The 24,911-nt window shown below is 37.9% G+C and overlaps 1 protein-coding gene, 1 long non-coding RNA gene and 1 pseudogene across 6 annotated transcripts; 1 reads left to right on the forward strand and 2 right to left on the reverse strand.

Annotated features, from left to right (window-relative positions):
- The first annotated feature begins 35 nt into the window (after positions 1 to 35).
- Positions 36 to 24,469, forward strand: FAIM (Fas apoptotic inhibitory molecule). 5 transcript variants are annotated; one of them, XM_023525917.1, is made up of 6 exons: positions 36 to 315; positions 886 to 966; positions 11,110 to 11,242; positions 11,594 to 11,822; positions 21,522 to 21,571; positions 24,034 to 24,469. In XM_023525917.1, exons 3-6 carry the CDS (start codon positions 11,132 to 11,134, stop codon positions 24,181 to 24,183), a joined length of 540 nt encoding a protein of 179 aa, XP_023381685.1. In that variant the 5' UTR covers positions 36 to 315; positions 886 to 966; positions 11,110 to 11,131; the 3' UTR covers positions 24,184 to 24,469. The 5 variants fall into 5 exon arrangements, with proteins under 5 accessions (XP_023381685.1, XP_011383338.1, XP_011383337.1 ...); XM_011385036.2 differs by lacking the exons at positions 36 to 315; positions 886 to 966 and adding an exon at positions 5,803 to 5,997; XM_011385035.2 differs by lacking the exons at positions 36 to 315; positions 886 to 966 and adding an exon at positions 6,178 to 6,442.
- Positions 3,049 to 5,739, reverse strand: LOC111733809. Its single transcript, XR_002778185.1, has 3 exons — positions 5,676 to 5,739; positions 5,262 to 5,337; positions 3,049 to 3,481 (listed from the first exon to the last, which is right to left on the reverse strand). It is a non-coding gene; the product is annotated as an uncharacterized LOC111733809 (long non-coding RNA).
- LOC111733814 lies at positions 13,144 to 13,265 on the reverse strand (annotated as a pseudogene).
- Positions 24,470 to 24,911: the final 442 nt, after the last annotated feature.

Genomic DNA, 24,911 nt, shown 5'->3' on the forward strand with positions numbered 1-24,911 from the left:
AGTAACTCAGACGCGAGCGTGCTTTGCTGGTTTGGCCTCTGCGCCTGCGCACTTCCATCGCACTTGCAACTCGCTCTGGCTTCGCATTGTTATATCGCTCTGCTGGAGCCTCAATTGACCGGAAGACTTCAGAAAAACGCCAGTTGAGGCGGAGGTGGGAGAGCGGCGCGAGCCTCGTGGCCAACGCAGGCTGCCCGCCACATACATACACATGCCATGACTGTGAGCTATTGCTGCGGCGCCGGACAGCTGTTCTGCATGATTGAGACTTGGTTGAGCTCTGCAGCGCCTGACATTTGGATGACTCTGATAAGTGTTTGTTGATAACATTTTATCCTTCTATTCAACATTGTCTAGATCTCCACAAAGTGTCAAGCCCTACACTGGGGTCCAGAAATGCAGAGGTGGCTGACTGAAGACGCTCAAGGTCTAGTTAGGGAGATGGGGATATACTTTGAAATTAAGATACAGTGTGATATCATGACCAGAGTAGGGTGTAAACGGCACAGAAGAGGATTACCTAGATCTGTCACTAGACCAGTGGGTCTCAACCCTCAACATTAGAATCACCTGGAGGGCCTTGAAAACTTGATGCTCAGGCCCCAAACCAATTTAATCAGAATCTCTAGGGTGGGACCAAAGGTCAGTTTGTAAAGCTGCCCCAGGTGATTCCACTGTGTAACCAAGCTTGAGAACTGTAAACCTAAAGGAATACTTAAGAAGAATGATTCTGAATGATGAAAAAGAGTTCTCCAGCAATACAGGGAGAGAAGGTATTTAGAGAAAACTTCAAGTGCAAATTAAATAATAACTCCAGCAGAGCACATTATTATAATGCCTAGTTTAAAAGTGCTCAGTAAACCTTATTTTTTGTTGTTGTTACAGCTCACATCTGCCATCCCCAGAAACCTAACTCCCAGATGACTTATAAATATAATGGAACTTACTGAAGGCTTCTTGAGAAAGGTGAGTGTGTTGCATCATTGAAGAAGCAGAGGAGGAAAGCCTTAGGAGGTGTGCTAAGCAGCTGGGACTTTATCCAGGAGGCGATATGGAACTACGGACAAGTTTTCAAAGGGGGCATAAAATGGAAAGGTTTTTGTTTGGGTGCCTTCAAGTCTAATTTTTTTGCATCCTGATATATAGGTAAAAACTATAAAAACAGCTCTGCAGTGTACAAATATGATCGCTTTTTTTTTTCCAAAAAAGGTTATCAGCTCAATCCTCTATTTCTCAGTTTAATAAGTTGAGGATATACAAATAGGGCCCCTGCCACCATTTTCAAAAACTCATAGGGGATTAAGTTATCCAAAAATTCCTGAGGGAAAATACAACTTCCTTACACCAGAAAGGGAGGCCGGGCGTCATCGGCCCACTATTGTCATTGCAACTTACAGCCACATGGCGTCGCTCTTGACAACCTGTATTTTCCAACTGGTCAAATGACTCGTCAGTGGCAGTGCGGGCCCTACAATGTCCAACAGGGATCTCCCACGGAAGGCAGCAGCCAGGGTATCTCCCACAAGAAGGCCTCAGGGCCACAACTCTTAAGAGTATAATACTTTCAGGCCCAGACTCAGCCCTGTTCTAGGCAGCTAGGTCCTCTGTGGGTTTGATCTCTGTGTCTGCCCCATGGGAACATGTCCTGGATTCCAGAAGGGAAAGAGAGTTACCATAATTGGAATTATGGTAAGTGGTGTGGGTGCTGCTTGAATAACAAGGGTTGGAAAATGGAGGCATGGTCAGTTAAGTAAAACTGGAGCCCAGTAATTGGCGAGAGGACAATGGATGCAGGTGGATAAATCATCAGTATCCTTTACAATCTTCAAAGCGCAAGAAGGCTGATTACTTTCTATTTCCTAATACAAGGCCCTCCCCCTCACCAATTGTGGATTTTATGTGTAGCAGTTTGAGGGGAGGAAGCTCTATAGCACTATCCTCCAAAGAAATTCCCAACTTATGGACCACCAATATAAAGCCCGTCCAGCACCATTCTTTGCCAGAGAAGACTGCACACATGTTGTCTTCAGCTCAGCATCCTGCTGCAGTGGTCTCATGAGTTCTGTATGGGCCTCATCTATATGCCAGGATTCTAATTGTTCTAAACATTTACTAAACATTAATTCATTTACAAAAAAATTTATAAAGCACCTGTTACATAGTAGGAATTGAACTCAATTATGTACTAGGGATTAAACTAGATGCGGAGTTTACAATGGTGAGTAAACCAGATATGGTTCCTACCTCATGTAGCTTATAGTCCAGTTGGGAAGAGAAATATGAAACAAACAGAAATAAGCATGTAACTATAAATGCCATGAAGAGAAATGGGGTGTGTGGATGAGGCCTTTCTGAAGAAGTGACCTTTAAGCTGAGATCCAAAGCCTGTCTTCACTTCAGTTACTTTTTTCCTCTGTACTTCAACTTCAGTATAAATTATAGCCTTAATTAGCAATTAAAGCAGATCTTTTCATTTCTAAACTGATTCTCAAATTTTCTCCTAGGTATTGAACTATCAGGTTTCTTCATACCACAAAGAGTATGCCAAATATGAACAGCATTTGGTGATGAATTCATGAAGATTCTTCAGCTCACAAGCCTTTTAGACTTAGACTCCTTTATCACACTAATCATTTGTTTCTGCCTCCCCCATGAGAATTTGAACTCCTTGGGACATAGATTGTATTTTACTTTTTCTAGCACCTAGCACAGTCTCTGGTACATAATTGGTGCTCAACGCAGTGTTGAATTGCACTGTTAAATCTGAGATTTATACAGGGGGTATTCACCTTCAATAACCATTTTCCAGTATGGAAGACAATAAGTAAAAAGCTCAGAGAAATATATTAATGACAAAAAGCACAAGAATCTATACAGAATAACAATAGTTATGTTAATTGAGCCCTAAAAAGGCTCTGGGCTAAGCACTTTCATTTTCTAACTCGTTGACTCTTGACAACAACCTTAACGTGAGTACTGGTATTATCTTTATTTTACAAATTATCAAATTAGAAAATAGAAGGGAAAAAAAAAGACTTGCCAAGGTCACAGAGCTAGTATGTGGCAGAGCCAGGATCTGAAATTGACACCCACCATTTGACCATACCATGTCTCATGATGGGCATCTGCTCTAATGTAAGATTATTGTATGCACTTATTCCCATTTGCAATTATTTCATCTGTCTATTAGTTATCTATTGATGTATAACAAACTACTCCTAATCATAGTGGCTTAAAACAAATATTTATTATCTCAGAATTTCTGTGGGTCAGGAATACAGGAATTGCTTAGCTGGGTGGTCTGGACAGAATTTTTCATGAAGTTGCAGTCGACCTGTTGGCCAGGGCTACAGTCATCTCAAGGTTCAACAGGGGCTGAAGGATTCATTTCCAAATTCACTCATGTGGTTGCTGATAGGCCTCAGTTCATTCCTTGTCAAATGGGGGCCTCTTCACAGGATGCCCAGAACATGGCAACTTCCTATAGAAGGAGTGATCCAAGCGAATGTATGAATGCCCAAGATAGAAACTGAAGACTTTTTAAATAATCTAATCTTAGAAGTGACATAGCATCACTTCTACTGTGTGCTACTGATCACACAGACCAATCTTGGAAAAATGTAGGCGAGGACTGCACAGGATGTAAATACCAGGCAGTGGAAATTATTGGAAGCCATCTTGGAGGTGACTAGCCAGTCTGTTGTTTTCTCATTTTTTGTGACTGCCTCCTCCACTAGAATGTAAACTTCATGAGTGGACTGGGGAAAAACCATCAGTGCTGTTCACTGTTATAGTCTCTGTCACAGTGCCTGCCGTACAACAGATCGTCAATAAATATTGAATAAATGTAATGATGATGGAGAGGTGAATTCCAAAGGACGAGCTCCCTATAATCCTGTCTTAGTCTCACACAAACTCATGGTACCATTTAAATAATTTTTAAAAGCAGAGCTGTATCATAACCAAGAACATTTGTTTACATATGTAATTGCTATATAGCTATAAAAAGCGGACTCGGAAGGAAATACCAAATTCATGAGAATGTGGGCCTTTGAGGAGAGGAAAATAATGGCGTTGAAAATCAAATAGGGCTTTATCTGCAACATTTTTGTCTACTGAAGTTTTTTTATTGGGCCAATATTTAATAATGGTCAGTTAATTCTGAGTGGGGGAGTATGGGGATTATTCTCTGTCCTCTGTATTTTAAATTTTTCTTAAAATAAACAAGACACAAATTTTAAAAATCTTAACCAATTGGACTATATGTCTGAATTGCCTTCCTTTGGCTCTTTCCTCTCATTAAGGGTGTATCTACAAATCCCTCTCCACATGACTCAGATCAAAACTTATTTTCTCTTGAAATTGTCAAGATCTTCTGAAGTTCTACGGAATTGGTTCGCTGCTTCTCCACTTTCTGTATTTGTGTAAATGCAGCTGTGTAAGCAGCGTCAGCCTGGCCAGCAGCAGGAGACTGGTTTCTCGCACTGGTTCTGACATACGATCAACCCTCTGAGGCCAGAATACTGGGTTTCTAAGGCACTGGTGCCTCTTCCTTTAACACATTACCAGTAGGCACACTGGAACAATACTGGAAGGGCACATGGAAATTCCAAATCTGTAGGTATCAGATTATGTAACTTTTTCCTTTTGTTCTGACCCCCATTCATGCTGTCTAAAAAGTAAACCCATTAACACTTCCCTTTTCAAAGTGAGGCTCAATGAAAACATGGACTATTGTTAATGAAAGCATTTTTAGCTGCTCTCTTAAAATATATCGCTGATGTCTATGGACAATTGGTGATAGGCTATTTAAGAGGAAAGAGCAGCATCTAGGTACTTCTAAGGAAACAAGGAAACAAAGAATAAAGTCAAAAGTAGGATCAGCTTGAATGAATGAATTTTTGTATTCAAGTGCAATACATTTGACAATGTTTTGTTCAGATTTCCTCATTCCACAACAATCCTGTCCTGGGCCCACGGAATGAGTAGGTGGGAAATGCAGCCCAAACTGGTATGCTCCTTAATTCCAGATATCCCAGAAACTGTATGCAAAAAGAAAATAGTGGCACAGAACAAGCCAGCTGAAAAATCACAAACTGCCTTGCCTATTCTGGGTGCAGACTTGGGTGTACCTTATGAGCACACTCTGGGGTCCCTGGGCAGAGGAGTACCAGGGCTCGAAGACAGGGCTCAAATTTTTCTTCAAGCACAATTAATACTTTTCTAATAACAGGCCCAGCAAAAATTAAATAATTGCATACCTTGAAAGGGACAAAGAAGGAGAATTAGAGGTGTTACAAGTCTTAGGGGCCAGGGTAGTTTTCCTTAAGAAATGACCTGGGAAAACAATTTCAACAAAATGGACGTTATCAAAGGGAAGAAGCAAGGAGCATTGCAGAGGCCCTGCGAAGAGAAGGAGCTTGCATCATTTGAGTTCCTAAATGAAGCCAGGGAGGCAAGCGCTACATCATACAAACGGGAGGCTTTATCCCTTACCACAAGGAGATTTGGTCTCTGAACTGAGTAAGTAACCAGAACCCATAAAAGATTTCAAAGAGAGAATGCCATGATCCAGTTGACCTGCCTCGGGGCTTCGGCACAGGCACAGGGTCCGTTTTTCCCCACCAGGTTATCCGCAGCGTCCAGCCCACAGCCTGCCATCAGCTCGTTCTTACCACCATTGTTGGCAAGGTGAACTGCATGCGATGCGGGGCTGTATTTCTCGGGTGGGGGTTGAGGAAGGGCCTCTGCGGAGGCAGCGGGCGGGGCTGAGTCTGCCCTGCGGAAAGGCGGGTGGCGGTCTGCGCTGGGGACCTCAGGGGACCTGAAGCGCGACAAACAGCGCGCTTGGTACTCGCATTGGTCGAGCTTTAGTTTCGGCGGAGGCTGCGGCCGATTCTCCGCGAAGAAAGCAAAGCCCCGCAGCCTAAGTGGCCGAGTCGGTGCCACCCCGCCCCGAGGCGTGGCCCAGAACCTCCGGCAACCGACTGCGTACAGGTGAGACCCGGGGCCCAGGTGGGGCGGCGCCGGTCAGGCCCCCGGAAGCCCCTGCGCGCAGTCCCGGGCGCCCCCGCTGCAGCGCGGGGAGCCGCCATCTCCCGGGCTGGCGGCGGCGGGCGCTGCGAGCCGTGGACGGCGTCTACGCAGCCCGCGAGAGCGTGCGCTGAGGCGCGGGGCCGCGCGCGCCGTGTTACGGGCTTCGCCTGTCGGCCTGGCCGCAAGCAGAGGCGGGAACCCGGCCCGCCGCCTGGGCACCCCTACCCGGCCAGGCCGGGCGACCCGCCGCTCTGGCTTCGTCCGCAACTATAAAATTCATACTTGTTGCTGTCGAAAAAGTGGAGCAGAAAAGCACAAGGAAGGAAACACATGAGCTGAACCCCTGCTCCCCAGAGAGAACCTGGGTTAACCTTATCGTGTATTTCTTTTCAGTCTCCTTTTCCGTGTAAGTAAGCGTGAACAAACTATTTTTACAGGACCTGGGTCAGAAAGTTCTGTAATTTGACTCCTTTCCCTTAATACATTATCTTCTTCTGGTTTTAAATGTTTTTCTACATTTCTTCTTAACTGCACTGGACTACATTCGTGTGTGTGTGCCAGGTTGACCTCTGCATCCTACCCTGCAGTCTGGCCCGGGCCTGACCTTCAGTTTGTTGAGTGACGAAGGGACTGTGATTTACTTAATGGATTCTCTCCCTGATGGGGAACATACTGGTGCTTTTGAGGTTTTAGCTGTTACAAAAGCAGTTTGTTGAGTGCTCTTCCACCTGGTTTTTGAGCATCATTGTTTAGAGTGACTCTTTCATAAGGCTTGTAGTATATGTTATAAAACGCTTCTCGGAAAAGCTATTCTTTTTTTGTACCTCCAGTAGTGTTCGGGAATACCTGGCCCAAGTTGCTTCCCGACTTTGTTGTAGGTGTCAGTGCTTCACAAGGGACCTAGCACACAGTATCAACACCTGCTTGCTAAGAAGTGACCTGCCTTATGACAGGCCTGCCTTAGAGTTTTTGCTGAAAAGGGAACTATGAGTATCTTAGTAATTTAAAAAGCTGACTTAGGTTTAGCTTGGACAAAACACTACAATCCCCAATATGGTTAAACCTAAGTTAACAAAATTCAGGATGGGGTTAGATAAAAATTTGAAACGTTGTAATGTTTAAGTCATACACTAAAACATGGGTGTTTGGTTCCTAAGGAAGGGATTTTAAAAGATTATGCTGCTAGGTAGTCACTGGATACTCAAAAAGCTTTCTTTCAAGACTTGTAATAAGTTTCAAGTGACTGATATCATCCTCATCAGTGAAAGTAAATGAAATTTGTTTTCCTGTCCTTTTCATTTACATTTTTAGTGAAAGGCGAAAGATTTATATGCTCCAAAGAAAAACCAGCGTATTTCATTTACATTTTTAAAACTTTTTGCTAAAATAGAGAGAATTTTTCTTTGTAATGACTGTTTTCCTGTTTGGTCACATGATCCTGAAAATTAAATTTATGTGTAAGAGTTTTAAAATGTCAGTGTATTAATTCCTTTCTCCCGGGTTTCAAACCAAAGCCTTCCCTGGCCTTTCGGCCCATTTGGCAGGCTAAGATCCCTTTTTTGTGGGGCCTGTTCCATCCTTTACTGCTTCCTTTTGCAAGCCAATACCATGGCTGTGCTGTATTTATCTTTTGATAAATAAAGATAAAGTCCCTCACTCAGAGCTTAGTGCCCAGCTCAGTACCTATCACATAAGCGTTTGATAACTATTAGCATGGTGGATGAATTTAGAATATGACATGTGTTTATTAAGTCCAGTTTGTAACTCAGAGATCTATGTGAGTTATTTCTCATTGAAATGAGTAAGGTAGTAATTAGGGACAAGGACATCTGTGATCATCTCTTGGTTATAAGAGTAATCACATTCGAAGAAACACAACTGGCAGGGCACCTTAGATTTTTTTTAACAACTTTGTTGATATATAATTCACATATCACATAATTTAAAGTGTATGATTCACATACCCATTTAAAGTATATGATTCGATTTTTTGGTATATTACGGTATTACTTTTTTTAAGTTGTGCTAAAATTTGCCACTTTAACCAATTTTAGGGGTTAACAATTCAGTAACATTAAGTATAGTTACAGTGTTTTACAACCATAACCACTATTTCAAAACTATTTCAATGCCTTAAACAGATAGTCCATAAATAAATGTTGAATATATGCATGAATGTTGATAGTTTAGAGAAAAATTTTTTTAAATAAATGTGATCTTGATTACTAACCTCTCTTCTAATTTGTTGTGTTGTCTTTTATACCTATATGAAAAGTTATTGTAATTAAGATGGTACCATGCCATATGTTAGTATGATAATACTAACATATAAGTTCCTTATAATGGAAAACCGGGCAGTTCTTTCAAGTCTGAATTGTTGAATTTCTGAGTTTTCTAGTCTCTAAAAGTTGTAGGGCAAAATTTGAATGATATCCCTAAGTTCAGTCTGATTTGCAAAGGATGCCTTATCCAAGTTATTATGCTGTTTGGCTTACTCTGTTGTGCTATATTCCCTTTGCTTTCATAGTTGCAGGATACTCTCCACTTTCATAGGAGATACCGTAGGTTTCCTAAGACTAGAACAATCTACAAATTTTAAGGTGCTAATAATAAAAAAAGAATTTATTTTAGGTACAAAGTGTTTCGAATATCTAGTTTTCATTTTAAAATTCTAAGCTTATCTTTGCCTGTCGTATTGCTTTTATGGTTGCTCATCTCTTCCTTAACATCTTTTTAAAAACAATTTGTGGCTTCTGGCTGTTTCCAGCCAAAGAGGGTTGGCAATCTCGCATTTTTTAACAAGGAAACAGCACCTTTTGGCATCTGTGGGGACAAGGCTAGGTTAGGCTAGATCTTAGGAGCCAAAAATAATAAGCCTATTTTTCAATAGATTTGGCAGGAGTAAAACTGTTAATCCCAAATCTTCAAATGTGGAGGGTTTCCTGTGCATGTGAGTATATCTGTGCTTCTCATCGCAGTAAAACTTAATTAGCATTACAGCCCACTTACTGTTTACTTGCACAGTACTGGGCTCTAGTTTTGGCATGGGCCCTGCTAGTGACCTGAGCAAACCGCAAAACTGTTGTGGATTCATTATTGGCACTAGCAAATTAAGTGGGCTTGAGTAAGCAGGTAAATTAAGATTGCTTTTAGAAAGCGAACTAGCATATCCCTGGCTGCTTCCTGCAAAGTCAGTATTTCTTTGAAGTTAACTGAAAAACTTTTAAATTACATATTCTACTATAATATAGCCTTCTAAAATTTAATATACAGATTGCATTTTAAATTCGTTATCACCCGGTGACATCGATGCTTCCAGAAGATGCATTGTTTACTCTGGAGTAGTTGTATTCCCTGACCCACTGCCTCATACCCCTGGGGCTTCTTGTGCCTCAATTTGAGAAGCATGGGACCCAGAGGACCTCTAGGTCTCTTGAAGCGCTGTTGTGCTGATACTTGAAATTAACTAGAGTTTATTCTCTAGTTTTAGGAAATTATAAAAGCATAACATAGAAACATATGATTGGCCAATTTGCATGACTTAACTTCTTTCCCTGAAAAGCAGAGATTGCAATTCTATTGTATGTAAAAGCTGTTTCATCAGAAACTGCATGCAATTTAAGAAATGGATTGCAAAATTAGAAAATCCCTTTGCAGACATCATCTTTGTTGCTCTCAACCTTTCTTTGCTGCAATTCTGCTTTTTTCTTTCCTGGCTGCTAATTGGATTACAGGCTGTTTTGCCAACCATGGCATCTGGAGATGACAGTCCTATCTTTGAAGATGACGAAAGGTAAATGTCTTGCATTGCAATAAAACTAGCTTTTGCAGCTTTCAAGATGATTTTAATCATTCAGAAGAGTTATTTATCCAGGCTACTTTTTTAAGGATACATTTTGTAAAATTGAAGAATGCATGGTTTTGCTTTTCTGTGACATAGAACAAGGGTGGTAAACACCTGGCATGGAGATGCCCACCACTAATGTGGCATCCTCTTCCACAGGACCTGGATGCAAGGTCTCCAAATCTTGGCAGTCACTTCAAAATGATATAAAACCCTTTTAGCATCTCTGATTTAGAGCATACAAAGGAGATTAAAAGGAACGAAGAATAGGATGTAGTTAAAAGAACAGGCTCTGGAACCAGAGTCCTAAGTTTAAATCCCGTCTGCCACTCACTGTTATTGTGACCTTAGACAAGCCCTTATCCTCTCTGAGCCTCAGTTTCCTCATCTATAAAATAGGGATAATAATAGTACCCATCTCATGGTGGGATTCTATGAGTTAATATATGTAAAGCTCTTAGAACAGTGACTGGCACTTAACGTTAGCTATGATAATGCTGTAAAAAGTGTTATTTCACTCAAAGGAAAAATATCAGTAATAAAATACTTATATATCATTCACATGGGACACATATAATATGTTGTCTTATATTAAAATAATATCAACAATGTGTTTAAATTGTGCCAGAAATTTCTGACAAAACAGAATCCTTTATTTTTTAATAAGATTTCATATAGTAATAACAAGAATTATTCTCATAACATTTTAATCACTATTGTAGGACACTTCTTCCATGACACCTCTTTTTCTCAGTCTCAGTGTAATAAAACTTTTTTGTTAAAATGAATTCCTAGTTATTTGTTTAAGTATGAAAGATTTGTAGAACTCTTGAAGTGATTGGATCTGAAAAAGAAAAATAGTAAGTACTTTGCTTTTTAAATGAGGGGAGAGAGAAGTAGAGACTTTTTACTGACCTTTCCAAGCATTATTCTGTAGCCTAGCTTAGAATACTATCGTGGATGAACTGATAGATTCTTAATCCTATTAATATTAAGGTGACATTGTTTGGAATTATCCGACTATATACTCACATATAGTAGTTTCATCTTGAAGAGTGCCTAAGAGGGAGAAGATAGTTACATGTACTGTAACTAGGATTTCTTAGGTAATATCACTTTAATATTTGATAATTTTCGGGTTTTTAAAAATCTGATATTTTCATCTTGGAAGAATTAATTGGCTATTACTGTTTTTAGCCTATTACAATTGCTTTATTTTATTCCTTTAGCCCTCCTTATAGCCTGGAAAAAATGACAGATCTTGTAGCCGTTTGGGATGTTGCTTTAAGTGATGGAGTCCATAAGATTGAGTTTGAACATGGGACCACATCAGGCAAACGAGTGGTGTATGTAGATGGGAAGGTAGGAAAAAAACATTACTTTGTAAAGGATGGTATACAGAGAAGGTTGCTTTTGTTAATGTAGATAGATTCTTTGTATGTGAATTCGGGCTTTTCTCTTACGGTGGTTGTCTTTATATTTTGGCCTGTATCATTTTGCTGTAAAAGCAAAACAATAATTATAGAATTCATAGACTATAACATTTACTCTTTAAACTTAAAATGCATTTATTTTCTAAAACCTTTGTATCATGAATTAATAAAATTACATCTAACTAGCATTGTCATCTCATTTTAATTATATTATTTCTAAAATTAAATACTAAATTTTCTTCCATTTTTGTGTTTTCACCTTTTCTATTTTATTCCTTAGGAAGAGGTAAGAAGAGAATGGATGTTCAAATTAGTGGGCAAAGAAACCTTCTGCGTTGGAGCTGCAAAGACAAAAGCAACCATAAATATAGATGCTATTAGTGGTTTCGCTTATGAATATACTCTGGAAATTAATGGGAAAAGTCTAAAGAAATATATGGAAAACAGATCAAAAACCACCAATACTTGGGTATTACATTTGGATGGTGAAGACTTTAGAGTTGTGTTGGGTAAGTGAGTGCTGTTTTTGCAGAATTTATTGGCTTTTATGATGGCTGTTAACTTTCTCTAACTGTCCAGACCTTTTATGGGAGCTTTGAATAGGGAAGGGGGTAAGTGCAGATGTATTTATAATGTGTTCTGTATGAATAAAGTACATTTAATTGACTGATTTATACGTAAAACATGAGAGCCAGATTTTATAGTGATGGATTTGAGGATTATAAACTTGAGTTTTAAAAAAATATATCGATGTAGACATTGCTATTATTTGATATTTCACTTTAAAAGCATGTCTAAAGGCAGGTGGGAATTTTAAGATTCCTCAGTAAGAAGGGCATTTTTCTCTCGGTAGCAATAGGATTAAGACTGCAGCAAATCAAAATTGTCAGAGTTCAGATAAAATAGATTAAAAATTAAAACGTAATAAGCTGTTGATCTTTAAGGTAAGTTCTATTGTTACACATTACGTTCTGTGCTCTCAGTTTCTATTGGCCTTCAAACTTGATAGACAAATATTTACCAATTACTACCTTTTATCTCTTCTGGTTATTCCTAGTATATCCCGCTTCTTTTTTCACTAAGTTGAGACTGTTTAATCAGCTCATTAATTCATTAATTCATTTACTTAAGTAATATTGAATACCTACTAAATGCCAGTTAGGGTACCAGGCACTGAGGATACGTAGATGAAGAGATCTAGTCTATGCTTTTAAAGAGTCTACAGTATAGTCAAATGCTAGCAAATGCCTTTAACACAATTTTTTTTTTAAATTAAAAATGTTTATCAAGTAATAAATACAAAAAAAGTAATAAATACACACAATGGAAAAAAAGAAACCAGAAACTCCTGTATAGCTAGCTTATTTTTTGAAGAAACTAGATCAGTTTGTCTTGAAGAGCTTCCTGTGGTCTGAATTTTGTAGATTGCATTCCTGTGATGTTCTTGTCTTTAATATTTCCTGTAAATTGGTAGTTGACTGTGAAGAATTGGTCAAATTTAGTTTTTTTTCTCCCTGGGAAGTCCACTTTACAGTTCGTTATATCAAGAGACACATGGTATTTGTAAGTTTTTTATGATGATTGTAACCATTAATACCTAGTGCCTACATCCATGAACTCATTAGAAGTTGCCAAATGGTGATATTCTGATTCCATCATTCCTTATTCATTAGCTAGAATACTTCTATAATGAGAAACTTTCTGTTATCTACTATTTGGTTACACAGAGGTATAATTTGTATTTTATTTTTTATTTTTTTAGGCGAGGCAACCCTTGGTTGACCTCACAGATGGCAAGGACCTTGTCAGCTTACAATTCCTTATTTTTTACACCTACAGCACCTGGTCTTCCTAGGTGGTCTCCCATCCAAGTACTAACCAGGCCCAACCTTGCTTAGCTTCTGAGATCAGACGGGATTGGGCTTGTTCAGAGTGGCATGGCCTGAACAAGTATAATTTGTATTGAATTGGCTCCTTATTCTTCTCCAAAGACAATCATTTAGATTTGTTTGTTTTTTAAATCATTAACTCATAGATTTAAACATTTTGATGTATTTCAATACATTGCAGTTATTATCCTTATTGATGCTCAAATTTTTCCATTTTCAGCCAATTGGGATGCTCTTTAGATTGGCTCCTGATTCCTTTTGACACATTTGTGTATACTTTGATAGCTTCCTTCCTCTCTGGTATGACAAAATGTTCTAAGCTCATTTTGAACATTTTTTGCCCACACCTGGAAAAATCTATTTCTTCAAGATGACCTGGTTTTTGTTAGAGAAAAATGGTATTTCAGGAGCACACTTTGGACATACCTTAAGGATACTCATTCATTATTTTTAGGTTTTCAGTGGATAGATCAAGGAAATTATATACATGCATAGGTGAAAGGATGGATGGATGGATGGATGGATGGATGGATGGATGGAAAGAGGGAGGAAGGGATTTTTTTATAGATAAAATAGCTTATGAGTTTATACTAATACTTGTAATTCAAATTAAGGAATAATAGTAGGTTTTTACTTAACCTCACCTAACATCTGTTTCTCCTTTCTTTCACACTGAGAATCTTCCTTCTCAAGGACACAGAGAATGATACAATTAGAATAGAATTACTCATTTGTTTTATGCCACATAATTTACGTAATAATTTCCATTAACAATACAGATACTACCACCATTAATACAGTTACCAAAACAAATTTAAAACATTTTTTGCATATCATTTTCTAATTGTACTGTATTATGTTAGGCAGAACAGCCGTTTTATACTACGCTCTGTTCCTTCCAACCCACACTTAGTTCTACAAGTAAATATTTATTTATTGCTTTTAAGTCATTAGATTACTCCTGTCTCTGATCATTTTGCTTGTCTGAAACTTGTTCTCTAGTACTTTTCTTAGGAAGATTAACAATATTGACTTTTTGCATGTTGATGATATTTGTGTCTTCTAAACTTGAAACTTGGTTTGGCTAGATATAATGTTCTTGGCTCACATTCTCCTTTCTTAAATATCTTAGGTATTGCTCCACTTTCTTCTGGCATAAACTGTTACTGTCAAAAAGTCTGATGACAATCTAATTTTCTTTCCCTTAAAAGTTAGGTAATGATCATTCTTGGTCAGTTTTCTCAGGTACATGGTAAATCTTTTCAATAAGTAGAATCAAAAATTTTTCAAAGTTTTCCTGAATTATAATTTTAGTATTAGTTCTGTTTCTTTGCTTTGGTTTTCTTTCTCACAGATGCCTATGGTATATATATTGAATCTTTTGGCCTATCTTCTAAATTTGTCAGTTTCTCTCACATTCCCCGCCCCCCAACTCTCTCTCCTCTCTCTCCCTTCTTCCTGTCTGCCTTCCTCCCTCTCTTTTAAATTAAGATTTATTTTCTAGAGTAGTTTTAAGTTTAAAGAAAAGAAGAAAGTACGGATTTCTCATATCCTCCCTCTACCTGCCCCTCTCAGTTTTCCCTATTATTAACATCTTGCATTGGTGTGGTATATTGGTCACAATTAGCAAAACAATATTGAATACTATTATTAACTGAAATTATTAGTTTACATTAGAGTTAATGTTTGCATTATACAGTACTATGGGTGTTGCCAAATGTATAATGTCATATTCTGCCTTTAGAGCGACATACAGAATAGTTTCATTACCCTGAAAATCCTGTGCTCTTCCTTATCCACCCCTGTGCCCCTCTCTCTCCCAATCCCTGGCAACCCCTGGTCTTTTTACTATCTCTATAGTTTGTCTTTTCCAGAATGTCACATAAATTGGTCATACAGTATGTAGCTTTTCACATTAGCTTCTTTTCCTTACCAATATGCATTTAAGATTCCTCTCTGTCTTTTCATGGCTTGATAGCTCATTTCTTCTAATTGCTGAATAATAATAGTCCGTTGTATGGATGCACCACAGTTTGTTTATTCATTCACCTACTGAAGGATATCTTGGTTGCTTCCAATTTTTGGCAGTTATGAATAAAGCTGCTATATAAACATTCATGTACAGTACATTATATGGACATAAATTTTTAAATCAGTTGGGTAAATTAACTAAGAGGCTTGATTGCTGGAGCATATAGTAAGAGTATGTTTAGTTTTGTAAGAAGCCTCTAAACTGTCCTCCAGAGTTTTCGCATTCCCACCAGCAATGAATGAGAGTTCCTGTTGCGCCATGTCCTTGACAGCAGTATTGTCAGTGTTTTGGATTTTGCCCATTCAGATAAGTGTGTAATGATATCTCATTTTAATATGGTGTTGAACATCTTTTCACATGCTTATTTGCAATCTGTGTATCTTCTTTAGTGATCCGTTTGTTTGTGCAGACTTTTGCCCATTTTTTAATTGGGTTGTTTGTTTTCATATTGTTGAGTTTTAAGAGTTCTTTGTATATTTCAGATACAAGTTCTTTATCAGATACGTGTTTTGTAGGTAGTTTCTCCCAGTCTGTGGCCTGTCTTGTCATCGTTATTTCTTTTTGATTTTTAAAATTTTCTCCTCTTCATCTTCTGTTTCTGTGAGGAAGTATTTGTTGTTTATTTGAGTTCCTTTTAGTTTAGTTTTCATTTCTGAAATTATTTTTATTTCTATTTACTTCACTTCTCAGTTTTTCTAACCTTTGTTATTCTTTCATATCTTCTATGATTTTATTTATTTTAGCTCACTTTGAAGTAGTATTTTATCTTTTGTAGACATCTTTCAGATGCTTTTATTATCTGTAATGATGGTAGTAGTTATAATTTTTTATGGAGCTAGAGCTCAATACCCTTCTTTGCTCATTTTTACAGGAACTTAAGTGTTTCTGAATTTGTAGAATTCGGAAATGTGGTTTTGGACAGCTTTTTAAACTTCAGGTTCTGGAATTCCCTTTTCTAATGTTTTTGGATTATGTTAAAAGTCACAGGAACATATTTTCTGAGATGCCTGCTGTTTCCTTCCCCACTTTTTTCTAAATCTCTTTACTCTGGTGTTCCTGGGCCGCTTAATTGGATTCCCTTCCCAGAATTTTCTTCTCAGTGTGAGGTTTTGTACTAGAAGGGAGCTTTGGCTGAATTCGTTTTATGGTTTGTGGGGCCCAGACTGCTTTAGCCCTTTCAGACCTCACCACACTCCTCCTATATTCCATTAATGGTTATAATATGTAAAACCCCTTCCAGTTTCAGCTGCTGTTCACAAATTGGCTCTCCCAACTTTGCAATTAAAACTGGGACAGTGGTTTGGGGATTCCTAGATCCATCAGAGGCCCTGTTGCTTCCCTCTGTTTCCCTCTGCGTGCTACAGGTCTTGTAGTTGTCCAGTGATTTCCTGCTACCTATCAGTATTGCACAGTTTGTGGTATAGATACTGTCCATGGGTATTTGGTTTTGTTATGTTTTTGGTTTTGTTTTAGAGGTTAGAGGGAGCAAAAAATAAATCATGCGTCTGCTGCCACTACCACAATCTTCCTCACCAACTTTTAAATTCACTTCGTCTTCCATTGTGTAAGATCAGGCTATAAACATGCCAGTTTCCCCTACCTCTGCTTTTCCACTTTCAGTCACTTCCCATCTTTTTTTTCTTCTACCTTTTGTTTTACACCATTAAAATAGTTAATATTTGCATTCTGTTCTGAGGCCATAATTAAGTTTTCTGTTTTTTTTCTATAGGTTGATTCTAACATTAAAAACCAATAAATAACACATATTGTTATGATTATGTAAATATTTTACATGGGCTGTGGTTACATTCTTTCTCTATATTATGGTCACACCCCTCTGTGACATTCAAAGCAAGCTGTTTTTAGTATCAAGGTCAAATGGGTCTTCTGTTTTCTAATCTACCAATAACTCAAAATTTTACCTCATTTTAGTTTTCTTGATAGTTAGACCATGATTTTTTTTGTAGTTTTTTTCCCCGGCTTTCTGATTGTCTTTCTCTTTACTTATTGTAAAGATATATATCTTATTTATTGTATGGATATATATCTTGTCTTTGTTCATATTCCTAATGTCTGTTAGCATTTTTACCCATGCTATTTATTGCTTGAAATTATGTTCATTCTCAATGACAATATTCTTGGGCATCAGTTGACTTCCTCTTTGAAATGAAACTAAATAGGTTGCTTTCCAAGCCTGCTGCATAGTGGCCTTGCGGGCTTACTTTCATGAAACTCTTGATTTGACAACTCCAGTTATCAAATCCCAAAACTGCCAGTTTTGCCTCTGTTTACAGGAAAATATCCTTCAGTAACTTCCTAATAAAAGACTGTCCATCAAATAAACATTACTTGGCCCTCATGGAAAATTGATATTTTTGCTGAGTATAGTTTTAACTTCAAAATCTTTTTTTTTCCTCAGAATTTTTGAAAGCCTTGTTCCATTATCTTCTATTCTCCATGGTTTGAATGAGAAGTTTCATGCCAGTCTGGATCTCATTTTTTTCTTTCTGGAAGTTTTTGGGGGTTCACCTTTATCTTTTGTTTTCAAAATTTCATAGCAATGTGTTTAGAAATGTAGTGGCTCACTCTACAATAAAATTTGAGAACCACTCTATCTCATTACTTCCTAAAGGATATTTTAGTTTTGAAAGGATTAGAATTAGTATCAACACCTTTTAACATATTGGGTTTCGTATGATGAAACCAACATTGTAATACAATTGATATTAACTTTACATATCGAAATTGAAGAGACTACCTAAACTGTGCTTAGCTTCTAATTTTCTTTTAAAGGCCCAGGAACCTACATATCCACTGTGGCTTCTTTTAGGCCTTTAAAATCTCTACATTTCCTCCTTCCACTCCTTGTCTGTCTTTGCTCCTCTCTATCCATTTGCAGCCTTTCTTGAGCCTGAGAGACAAAGTTCAGCCCAGACTTGTCTTTTTTGCTGCTTGTCTGCAAGCGACCTGGTGAAAGGATGAGGCCCAAGCTGTTTATTGACATAAAGCAAAATTGCCTAGAGTATTCATATTGCTTGGGCTTCCACTTCCAAGATCCACTAAACCCCAGACTATTCTGACTTAAGGCCTACATTCTGCAGATTACAGATGAAGAATGCAGGCACTAGGATCAGAGCTGTGTGATGGGCAAATTACTTCCCTCTGAGCCTTGGTCTCCTCTTCTGTAAAATGGGTATAATAATAGGATCCCCATCATAGAGTTGTGAGAATGAGGTTTAATAGAGTTAGTACATATAAAGTACTTAGTGTGTCTCACATAGTGAGTTCTTTAAAAAACATTATTTGTGGTTATTATTGTATCTCATGGGCAAAGAATGGACATATCCTGAGTTTTAGGGTAAGAATTATCTACATATTATATGACAAATTTCAAATAATATTATATAACTTTCTAAATTTTATATTGAGAAGCTAAAACAGAACAAGTCTAGAAAAAGCTCATAATAACAAAAACAGTACAATGTACTGAGAGGCCATATTCTGTGCCAGATATTTTGCTAGGCATTTTCCATAAGTTATTTCTAATCCTTATAACAGCCTACAAGAAAAGTGTTATCATCTTCATTTCACCCATGAGGAAACTGAGGCTAATTGAGGCTCAGGGTAATGGTGACTTGCCAAAGGGTACTGCTAGTAAATCATGAAGCTGGGATTTGAACCTAGCACTCTCTGACCTCAAAGATCCTGTACCTTGTTTTTCACCACCTAAAAGATGTGAGGCACACAAGGAATCCGAAGATAGCTCTGGTCAGCATTGTTAGGTCTGGAATCACCACCCCACTGAACACTGTGGGAGGAAAATGAAGACAGTAAGAGTAAAGTACTATGATGCTGAAACTTCTTGTTGGAAAGAAATTCTCTCTCTGCACTGCAACCTTGGACTTCTGTAAGAGCAGTTGCTGAACATACCTGCCCAGGATTTATCTGTAGACTCCCCAGCTATTGGTCATGTGAGCTGAGGGAATCTGCAGGTAGGCAGAGAGGAGAGGCTCCAAGGTGAATATGCTCCAGTACCTCCTATTATTCACTGAATCCACTTTTGAGCTTAATTGATTTCATGGCTTATCAGATTGATATGTTCTTTTATTAACATGTACTTTCGAATAGGTGATATATAATTCAGAAATCAAAATGACATAAAAAGATACTTTAAGAAATCTTGCTTCCTGTTCCCATTCACCATTTCCCCCATAAAGATAGCCATTTTTAAGTGAGTCCTAGTGTTTCTTTATTCAGCTTCAAGCAAATATAAATATTTTATTCCTCCCTTATTACATAAAATCATCTTTATTATTGATCTATTAATATATTCTGAAGATCCTTTTATATCAGTATATAAAGAACTCTCTCATGCTTTTTTTTTTTTTATAGCTTCAGGGTAAATTTCAGTAGTAAATAAAATAGTTTTTAACTCATTCCCAACTGATGGACGTGGCCTGTTTCTCATCTGTTGCTATTAGAAACAGTGTTGAATGAATAGCTTTGTTCACAAGCTCTTGGAATATAGTGCACATTTCTCTTCAAGACAAATTCCCAGCAGTGGGAGAGTAGGATTGCTGGGTCAAACAATAATTGCATTTGTCATCTTAGTGTATTTTGCCCAGTTGCCCACTGTGGTGTTTTTACCATTTTGTACTCTACCTATTTTTCCACAGGTACTCCAACAAAGCATGTTGTTGGATTTTGAGATTTTTTATATTCTTCTAGGTGAAAAATGGTATTTCAGTGTTGTATTTGCCTTTTTCAGTCAGTGAGGTTGAACATCTTTTCGTGTGTTTAAGATCTTTTTGTGTTTCTTTTCTGTTAATGCCTGTGTCCCTTGAACCGTTTTCTTTTGTTGGTCTTTCCTTGATTTGTAGGGGTCCTTATATTACTAAGATTAGCCCTCTGTATGTGCTGTGAGTTTCAAATATTTTTTTCCCAGTTTGTCATTTACTTTATGACTTTACTTATGTGTGTGCATGGTTTTTTTAATGCAGAAATCTTTTTTACTTTTATGTAAAAAGTCAGATCTATCCCATTTTTCTTTTATGGCTTCTGGATTATTGATGTTCTTCAGAGGCACGTTAATAGCTATAATAGAAAATCTGAGCATATGCACATGTTCAGTAGGCATACTTAATAAAATTCCAATTTTCACCACCATCGTGGTTTATTTTAGCACTGTGTGATCTGATCACGTGTTGAGACAAGCTGGGTTTCTTTGCAGCGGTGGCTGTCGATGCTTCTACTCAGGCTGCTATTGGGGCCCCTCTGCCTTTCTCTCTCCCTCTGGCTCAGCTTAAAGTCCTTTCTCCACTCTCTAAGTGAGGCTCCCATCTTGAGGTGTGGGAAGAATCTCCCTTAGACTATGTGCTAGAGTAGATGGCCTGACAGTATCAAGCCCCAGACTGGTGTCTCAGCCTTGACCCCCAGGCCAGTTTTCAAACCCCTGGACTCCTTGTGCACACACACAGGTCATGCTCCTCTCTAGTTTTCATTATAATACCCAAAGCTCATCTCTGGTTGCTTGATGAGCACAATCTTCTCTTCCTGCCCAGGACCCTAACATTCACAGGTGGGTCTAGGGATCCTCTCCCCAAAATGCGCATGCGTTTGTGCACATACACACACACATACACACCTCCCTGAATGAGCTGTGGCAGTTTACCTAATGCCCAAGTGTATCGTGGCAGCATTTTGTTCTGTTGTGTCAGCATTGTATTTAACAGTCTACCAGATATTCCTGTGTGTTTTCTTATAATCCAATAATATTTCCCTAAGGTGAAACCATTACAAAAATGAATAGAGATTATTGCTATCCAGTAAGAAATCTAAGGCTAAATTTCTACATCCGACATACTGTCTATCCTATATGAAGCCTAGGGCAGCCTTTTTTGGTGGTCCCTTTGTGCCATCATCCAGTTGGGTCAGTGTGAGAGGCAGGGGGAATCATCTAGTGACATATTAAAGGACATTCTGTGTGGAAAGGTCTCTCCTCACATTCATTTGTATGCATTCTCCTCTAAAGATTGTCCTTCAGTGTTTATTTACCAAGTCTTCATCAATTTGTATCGGGACCATGATTTTCTTTTAAAAGTGTTTTGTTTAATTCTGATTTTGTTTATGAACAAAGTTCCTTCAAATTTAGAAGAATTTCAAAGCAATGAAAAGTTAATGGACTTTTAGAAATCCAGTATATCAAATTTTTCTTAATATAATAAATATAAAGAGTTAACTTTAATTTTATATCATACATTGTAATTTTTTAATTTGTTATTTTACAGAAAAAGACACTATGGATGTATGGTGCAATGGTAAAAAAATGGAGACAGCAGTAAGTTGACCTTTTGATTACTCTTAGCACCATGTGTATAAGTTACCCTGAAATGTTGCTACAATTCCTAATTATGGAGATTTTATAATTAACCAAGGTTCAGTTGATTGAAAACAAAAAGATGAATTACTCCAGACTCCAAAACCTGAAAACCTCTCCTGGACAGTACCTGAGGCAGTGAGGATTTGGAAACAATTTTCATTGTGAGCTTGCACCAACCTCACATGCTACCTTTCTTTTCCTAGACAATATCCTTAAGAGTGCCCACACTAAAAAATTTCTCCTACAAAAGCTGCGTCCTGCTGTGTTTATCTGTGTTAAAGAGGTGCTTTATACCACTGCTTCTCCAACTTGCTTGCATAGAAATCACCTGGGATCTTGTTAAAATGCAAATTCTAACATTTCCTTCCTGATGCCCATGCTGCTGGTCATATGCCAAAGTCCACAGGTCATACTTTGCATAGAAGGCTTTACACCATACACTCAAAGCAGATGGTACTTTTCTAAAAGCGAAATTTTTGAAAAAGAAGTGATGCACAATAATGTCAGATGACAACATGAAGGCAAACAGGAACAGGCACTGTTACAAACCCCAGAAGACAATGGAATTTGTAGATTAGCAGTGCTAAGAGGCTACACACTCATTGTAGCCATGCACAATAAAATCCCCATCTAAACTCCAATGAGTTTGGCTTTTGCTATTGGCTGCTTGTACCGTTAATGTTGTGGGTGGGATGAATATAGGAGTGAATTTCAAATGGAAATGAATTAATAGTGGTGCAGTGTACACAGCATAGGGAGGAAGTGGAAACTATCATGGGAAACGGAGCGTGGGACTAGGAGCTGAAATCACTGGATGGAAACTCCCATATGTTATGGGGTCTCCTGGCAAGCAGGGGATACTATCCTTGGTATCTACCTTTCATGCTGGCTTTGGGTGAACACCAAAGCTAGAGAGAAGAAACTCTCTGGTCACATTTTTGCTAGTTGCACAATTATAGTTGCTGCCATTCTTTCTTTTTATAGGTAGAGAAAGGTGAGAAAAAGTGTGGGATGAAGTTACTCAGCAGACTACCTAGAACCTGCTGGGTCTTATAACTGGCCTTCTGCTTCTTGACAAGTACCCAAACCAGCAATCAAAAGTTACTATTTCTTAATCCTGGTATTAATTCTTGATGGGAAATTTAACCAGGACTCACTCACTCAAAATTGATCCTCCCAAACTTCAGCAGTTAAATCTACTGATAGGGACTTCTTTTATGCAGAGAGGCTCTGAGAACTCTTCAGTATTTATGGCCCCTTTTAGAAGAGCTTCAGTTACCATTAACATGGGTTGAGTACCTATTGTGTGCCCAACGCCACATCTGGTGGTCCCTCCTGTTCTTACTTTCTTACCCTTTAATTCTCTAGATGGAGAATCAGCAGTTGTAAGTCACATTCCCTTCCACCCTCAAGGAATTCTCCAGTGCAAATGTAGAGAGAATGTTGTTTTATGGTATTAAGAATGTGGTTATAAATAAGAAGCTGAAAATAATGTTTATTCACAATGTCTTTGTCCGTCAGTAATTGATGGGAAATCACAAATGTGTGGACGGTAGCTCTTCATATCCCAGTTCTGTCTGCATTGTAACTACAGCCTAGTTTGCAGGGCATTCTGGTGGCTCCGTATCTGGGCAGCCTTCCCAGTACTATGCACACCTGCTCTTGCTGCCCGTGTGTTACAGCTTATTTTCTTCTTTTTATCTCAAAGTATCTGTAACATTGCCAAGAAGCTGTAAATCCAGTGTTTATTTTACACTTAAAAGCAAGTCTCATGTCAGACCACATTTTTTAAGTGTTGACTTGCTACATATGGCTAGTGGCTACTGTATAAGACAGAGCAGGTCTAGATTTAGTAGTTCTTGATTTTATGTTATCTGCGTATTTTATTGTAAACCATTTACACCCTGAGGAATCAGATTTTCAGAGTAGTTAAGAATACTACATCCCTTACTAACTAGGACCTTCAGCAAGTTATTTAACTTAACCACTCTGTGCCTCAATTTCCTTATCTATAAAATAAGGATAATAGTACTTCTATTAGAGTTATTGTGAGGACACAATGAAGTAATGCAGGTAAACTATTCTTAGTGTAAAGTAAGTAACTAATGTTTGCTATCATGTTTATCATTTTTACTTTTAAAAAATTATGTCTACATAGTATATGTTATAGACACATAGTCATTAGGTACATGTTTTTTTTCCTTGTGAAACTTCAGGTTCTTAGAATGTAGGGGGTACAAACAAGAAACTTCCAATTCATAGCAGAATGTAAAAGGCATCTAAATACAGGCTTCTAATTTTGCAAAGCTTAACATTTAACTAATCTGTATTTTATTATTCCATCCTTTTAGATGGTGTTAACGCTCTAGACAAAGAAAAATTTTTCCAAACACTAATTCCTCTTTCTTTTGTTGGCCTAGGGTGAGTTTGTAGATGATGGGACTGAAACTCACTTCAGTATTGCGAACCATGACTGTTACATAAAGGCTGTCAGTAGTGGAAAGCGGAAAGAAGGGATTATTCATACTCTCATTGTGGATAATAGAGAAATCCCAGAGATTCTTGAATGACTTCATGTTAATGAACATTAATCTTAAGAAGTAAAGATCAGGACTTTTAAATAACTTTGATAATTAAATATATTCAATATGTACATCTCAGTACATTAGTCTGCCATGTAATGTACCAAGGGTCAAGAAAAAATTATATACGAAAAACCCCTGCAATTCATTTTGTAAATAATGTAAAATGTGTTAAAGCCAAATGGAAAATAAGATACAGACCAAAATCACTAATGTTTTACCAGAGGAACTTTTACTATAATAAACACTGTAAAATAAAATTGGTGCTGCTTGATTTGTGTTTCTAAAAGCGGACATCTTCATATCTTTCTAATCTGTGCAGATAGGTTGATCCTCTAGTTTAAAGCAGTTGGTATGTAATGATATTAGTTTAACCGTAGACATTTTTTATCTGGAATCTTAATATTAAGGAAATGTCAAATAGTGTCACATGTATTCCAGAACTAATCCTTTGACTGTAGCCTTTCGCTTTTAGCAGTACAAAATAAATACATGAAAAGTCTCCCAGTCATCCCTTCAATGTAATACAGTATCTGCTTCCTCTAATGAGCTCTGAGGGTAGGAACTGCATTCCACTGCCCCTCAGGACCTAGCTTGCCCCTCACAGATAGTAGGAGGTGGGATTCATATTACTGTAGCTTAGGAGAAGTCTAGGTTGGAGATAAACATGTGGGCATCATCAACATATACAGGCAAACCTTGGAGATATCGTGGGT

The sequence above is a fragment of the Pteropus vampyrus genome, unplaced genomic scaffold, assembly GCF_000151845.1.
Source record: "Pteropus vampyrus isolate Shadow unplaced genomic scaffold, Pvam_2.0 Scaffold643, whole genome shotgun sequence".
NCBI lineage: Eukaryota > Metazoa > Chordata > Mammalia > Chiroptera > Pteropodidae > Pteropus > Pteropus vampyrus.

What these genes read in the sequence shown, in the direction of transcription:
- FAIM (XM_023525916.1), top strand. Translation starts at nt 9,648, where the DNA reads ATGCAATTTAAGAAATGGATTGCAAAATTAGAAAATCCCTTTGCAGAC. An exon ending in ATCTTTGAAGATGACGAAAG is followed by an intron (nt 9,830 to 11,109) that starts GTAAATGTCTTG and finishes TTATTCCTTTAG; the next exon opens with CCCTCCTTATAGCCTGGAAA. An exon ending in AGACTTTAGAGTTGTGTTGG is followed by an intron (nt 11,823 to 21,521) that starts GTAAGTGAGTGC and finishes GTTATTTTACAG; the next exon opens with AAAAAGACACTATGGATGTA.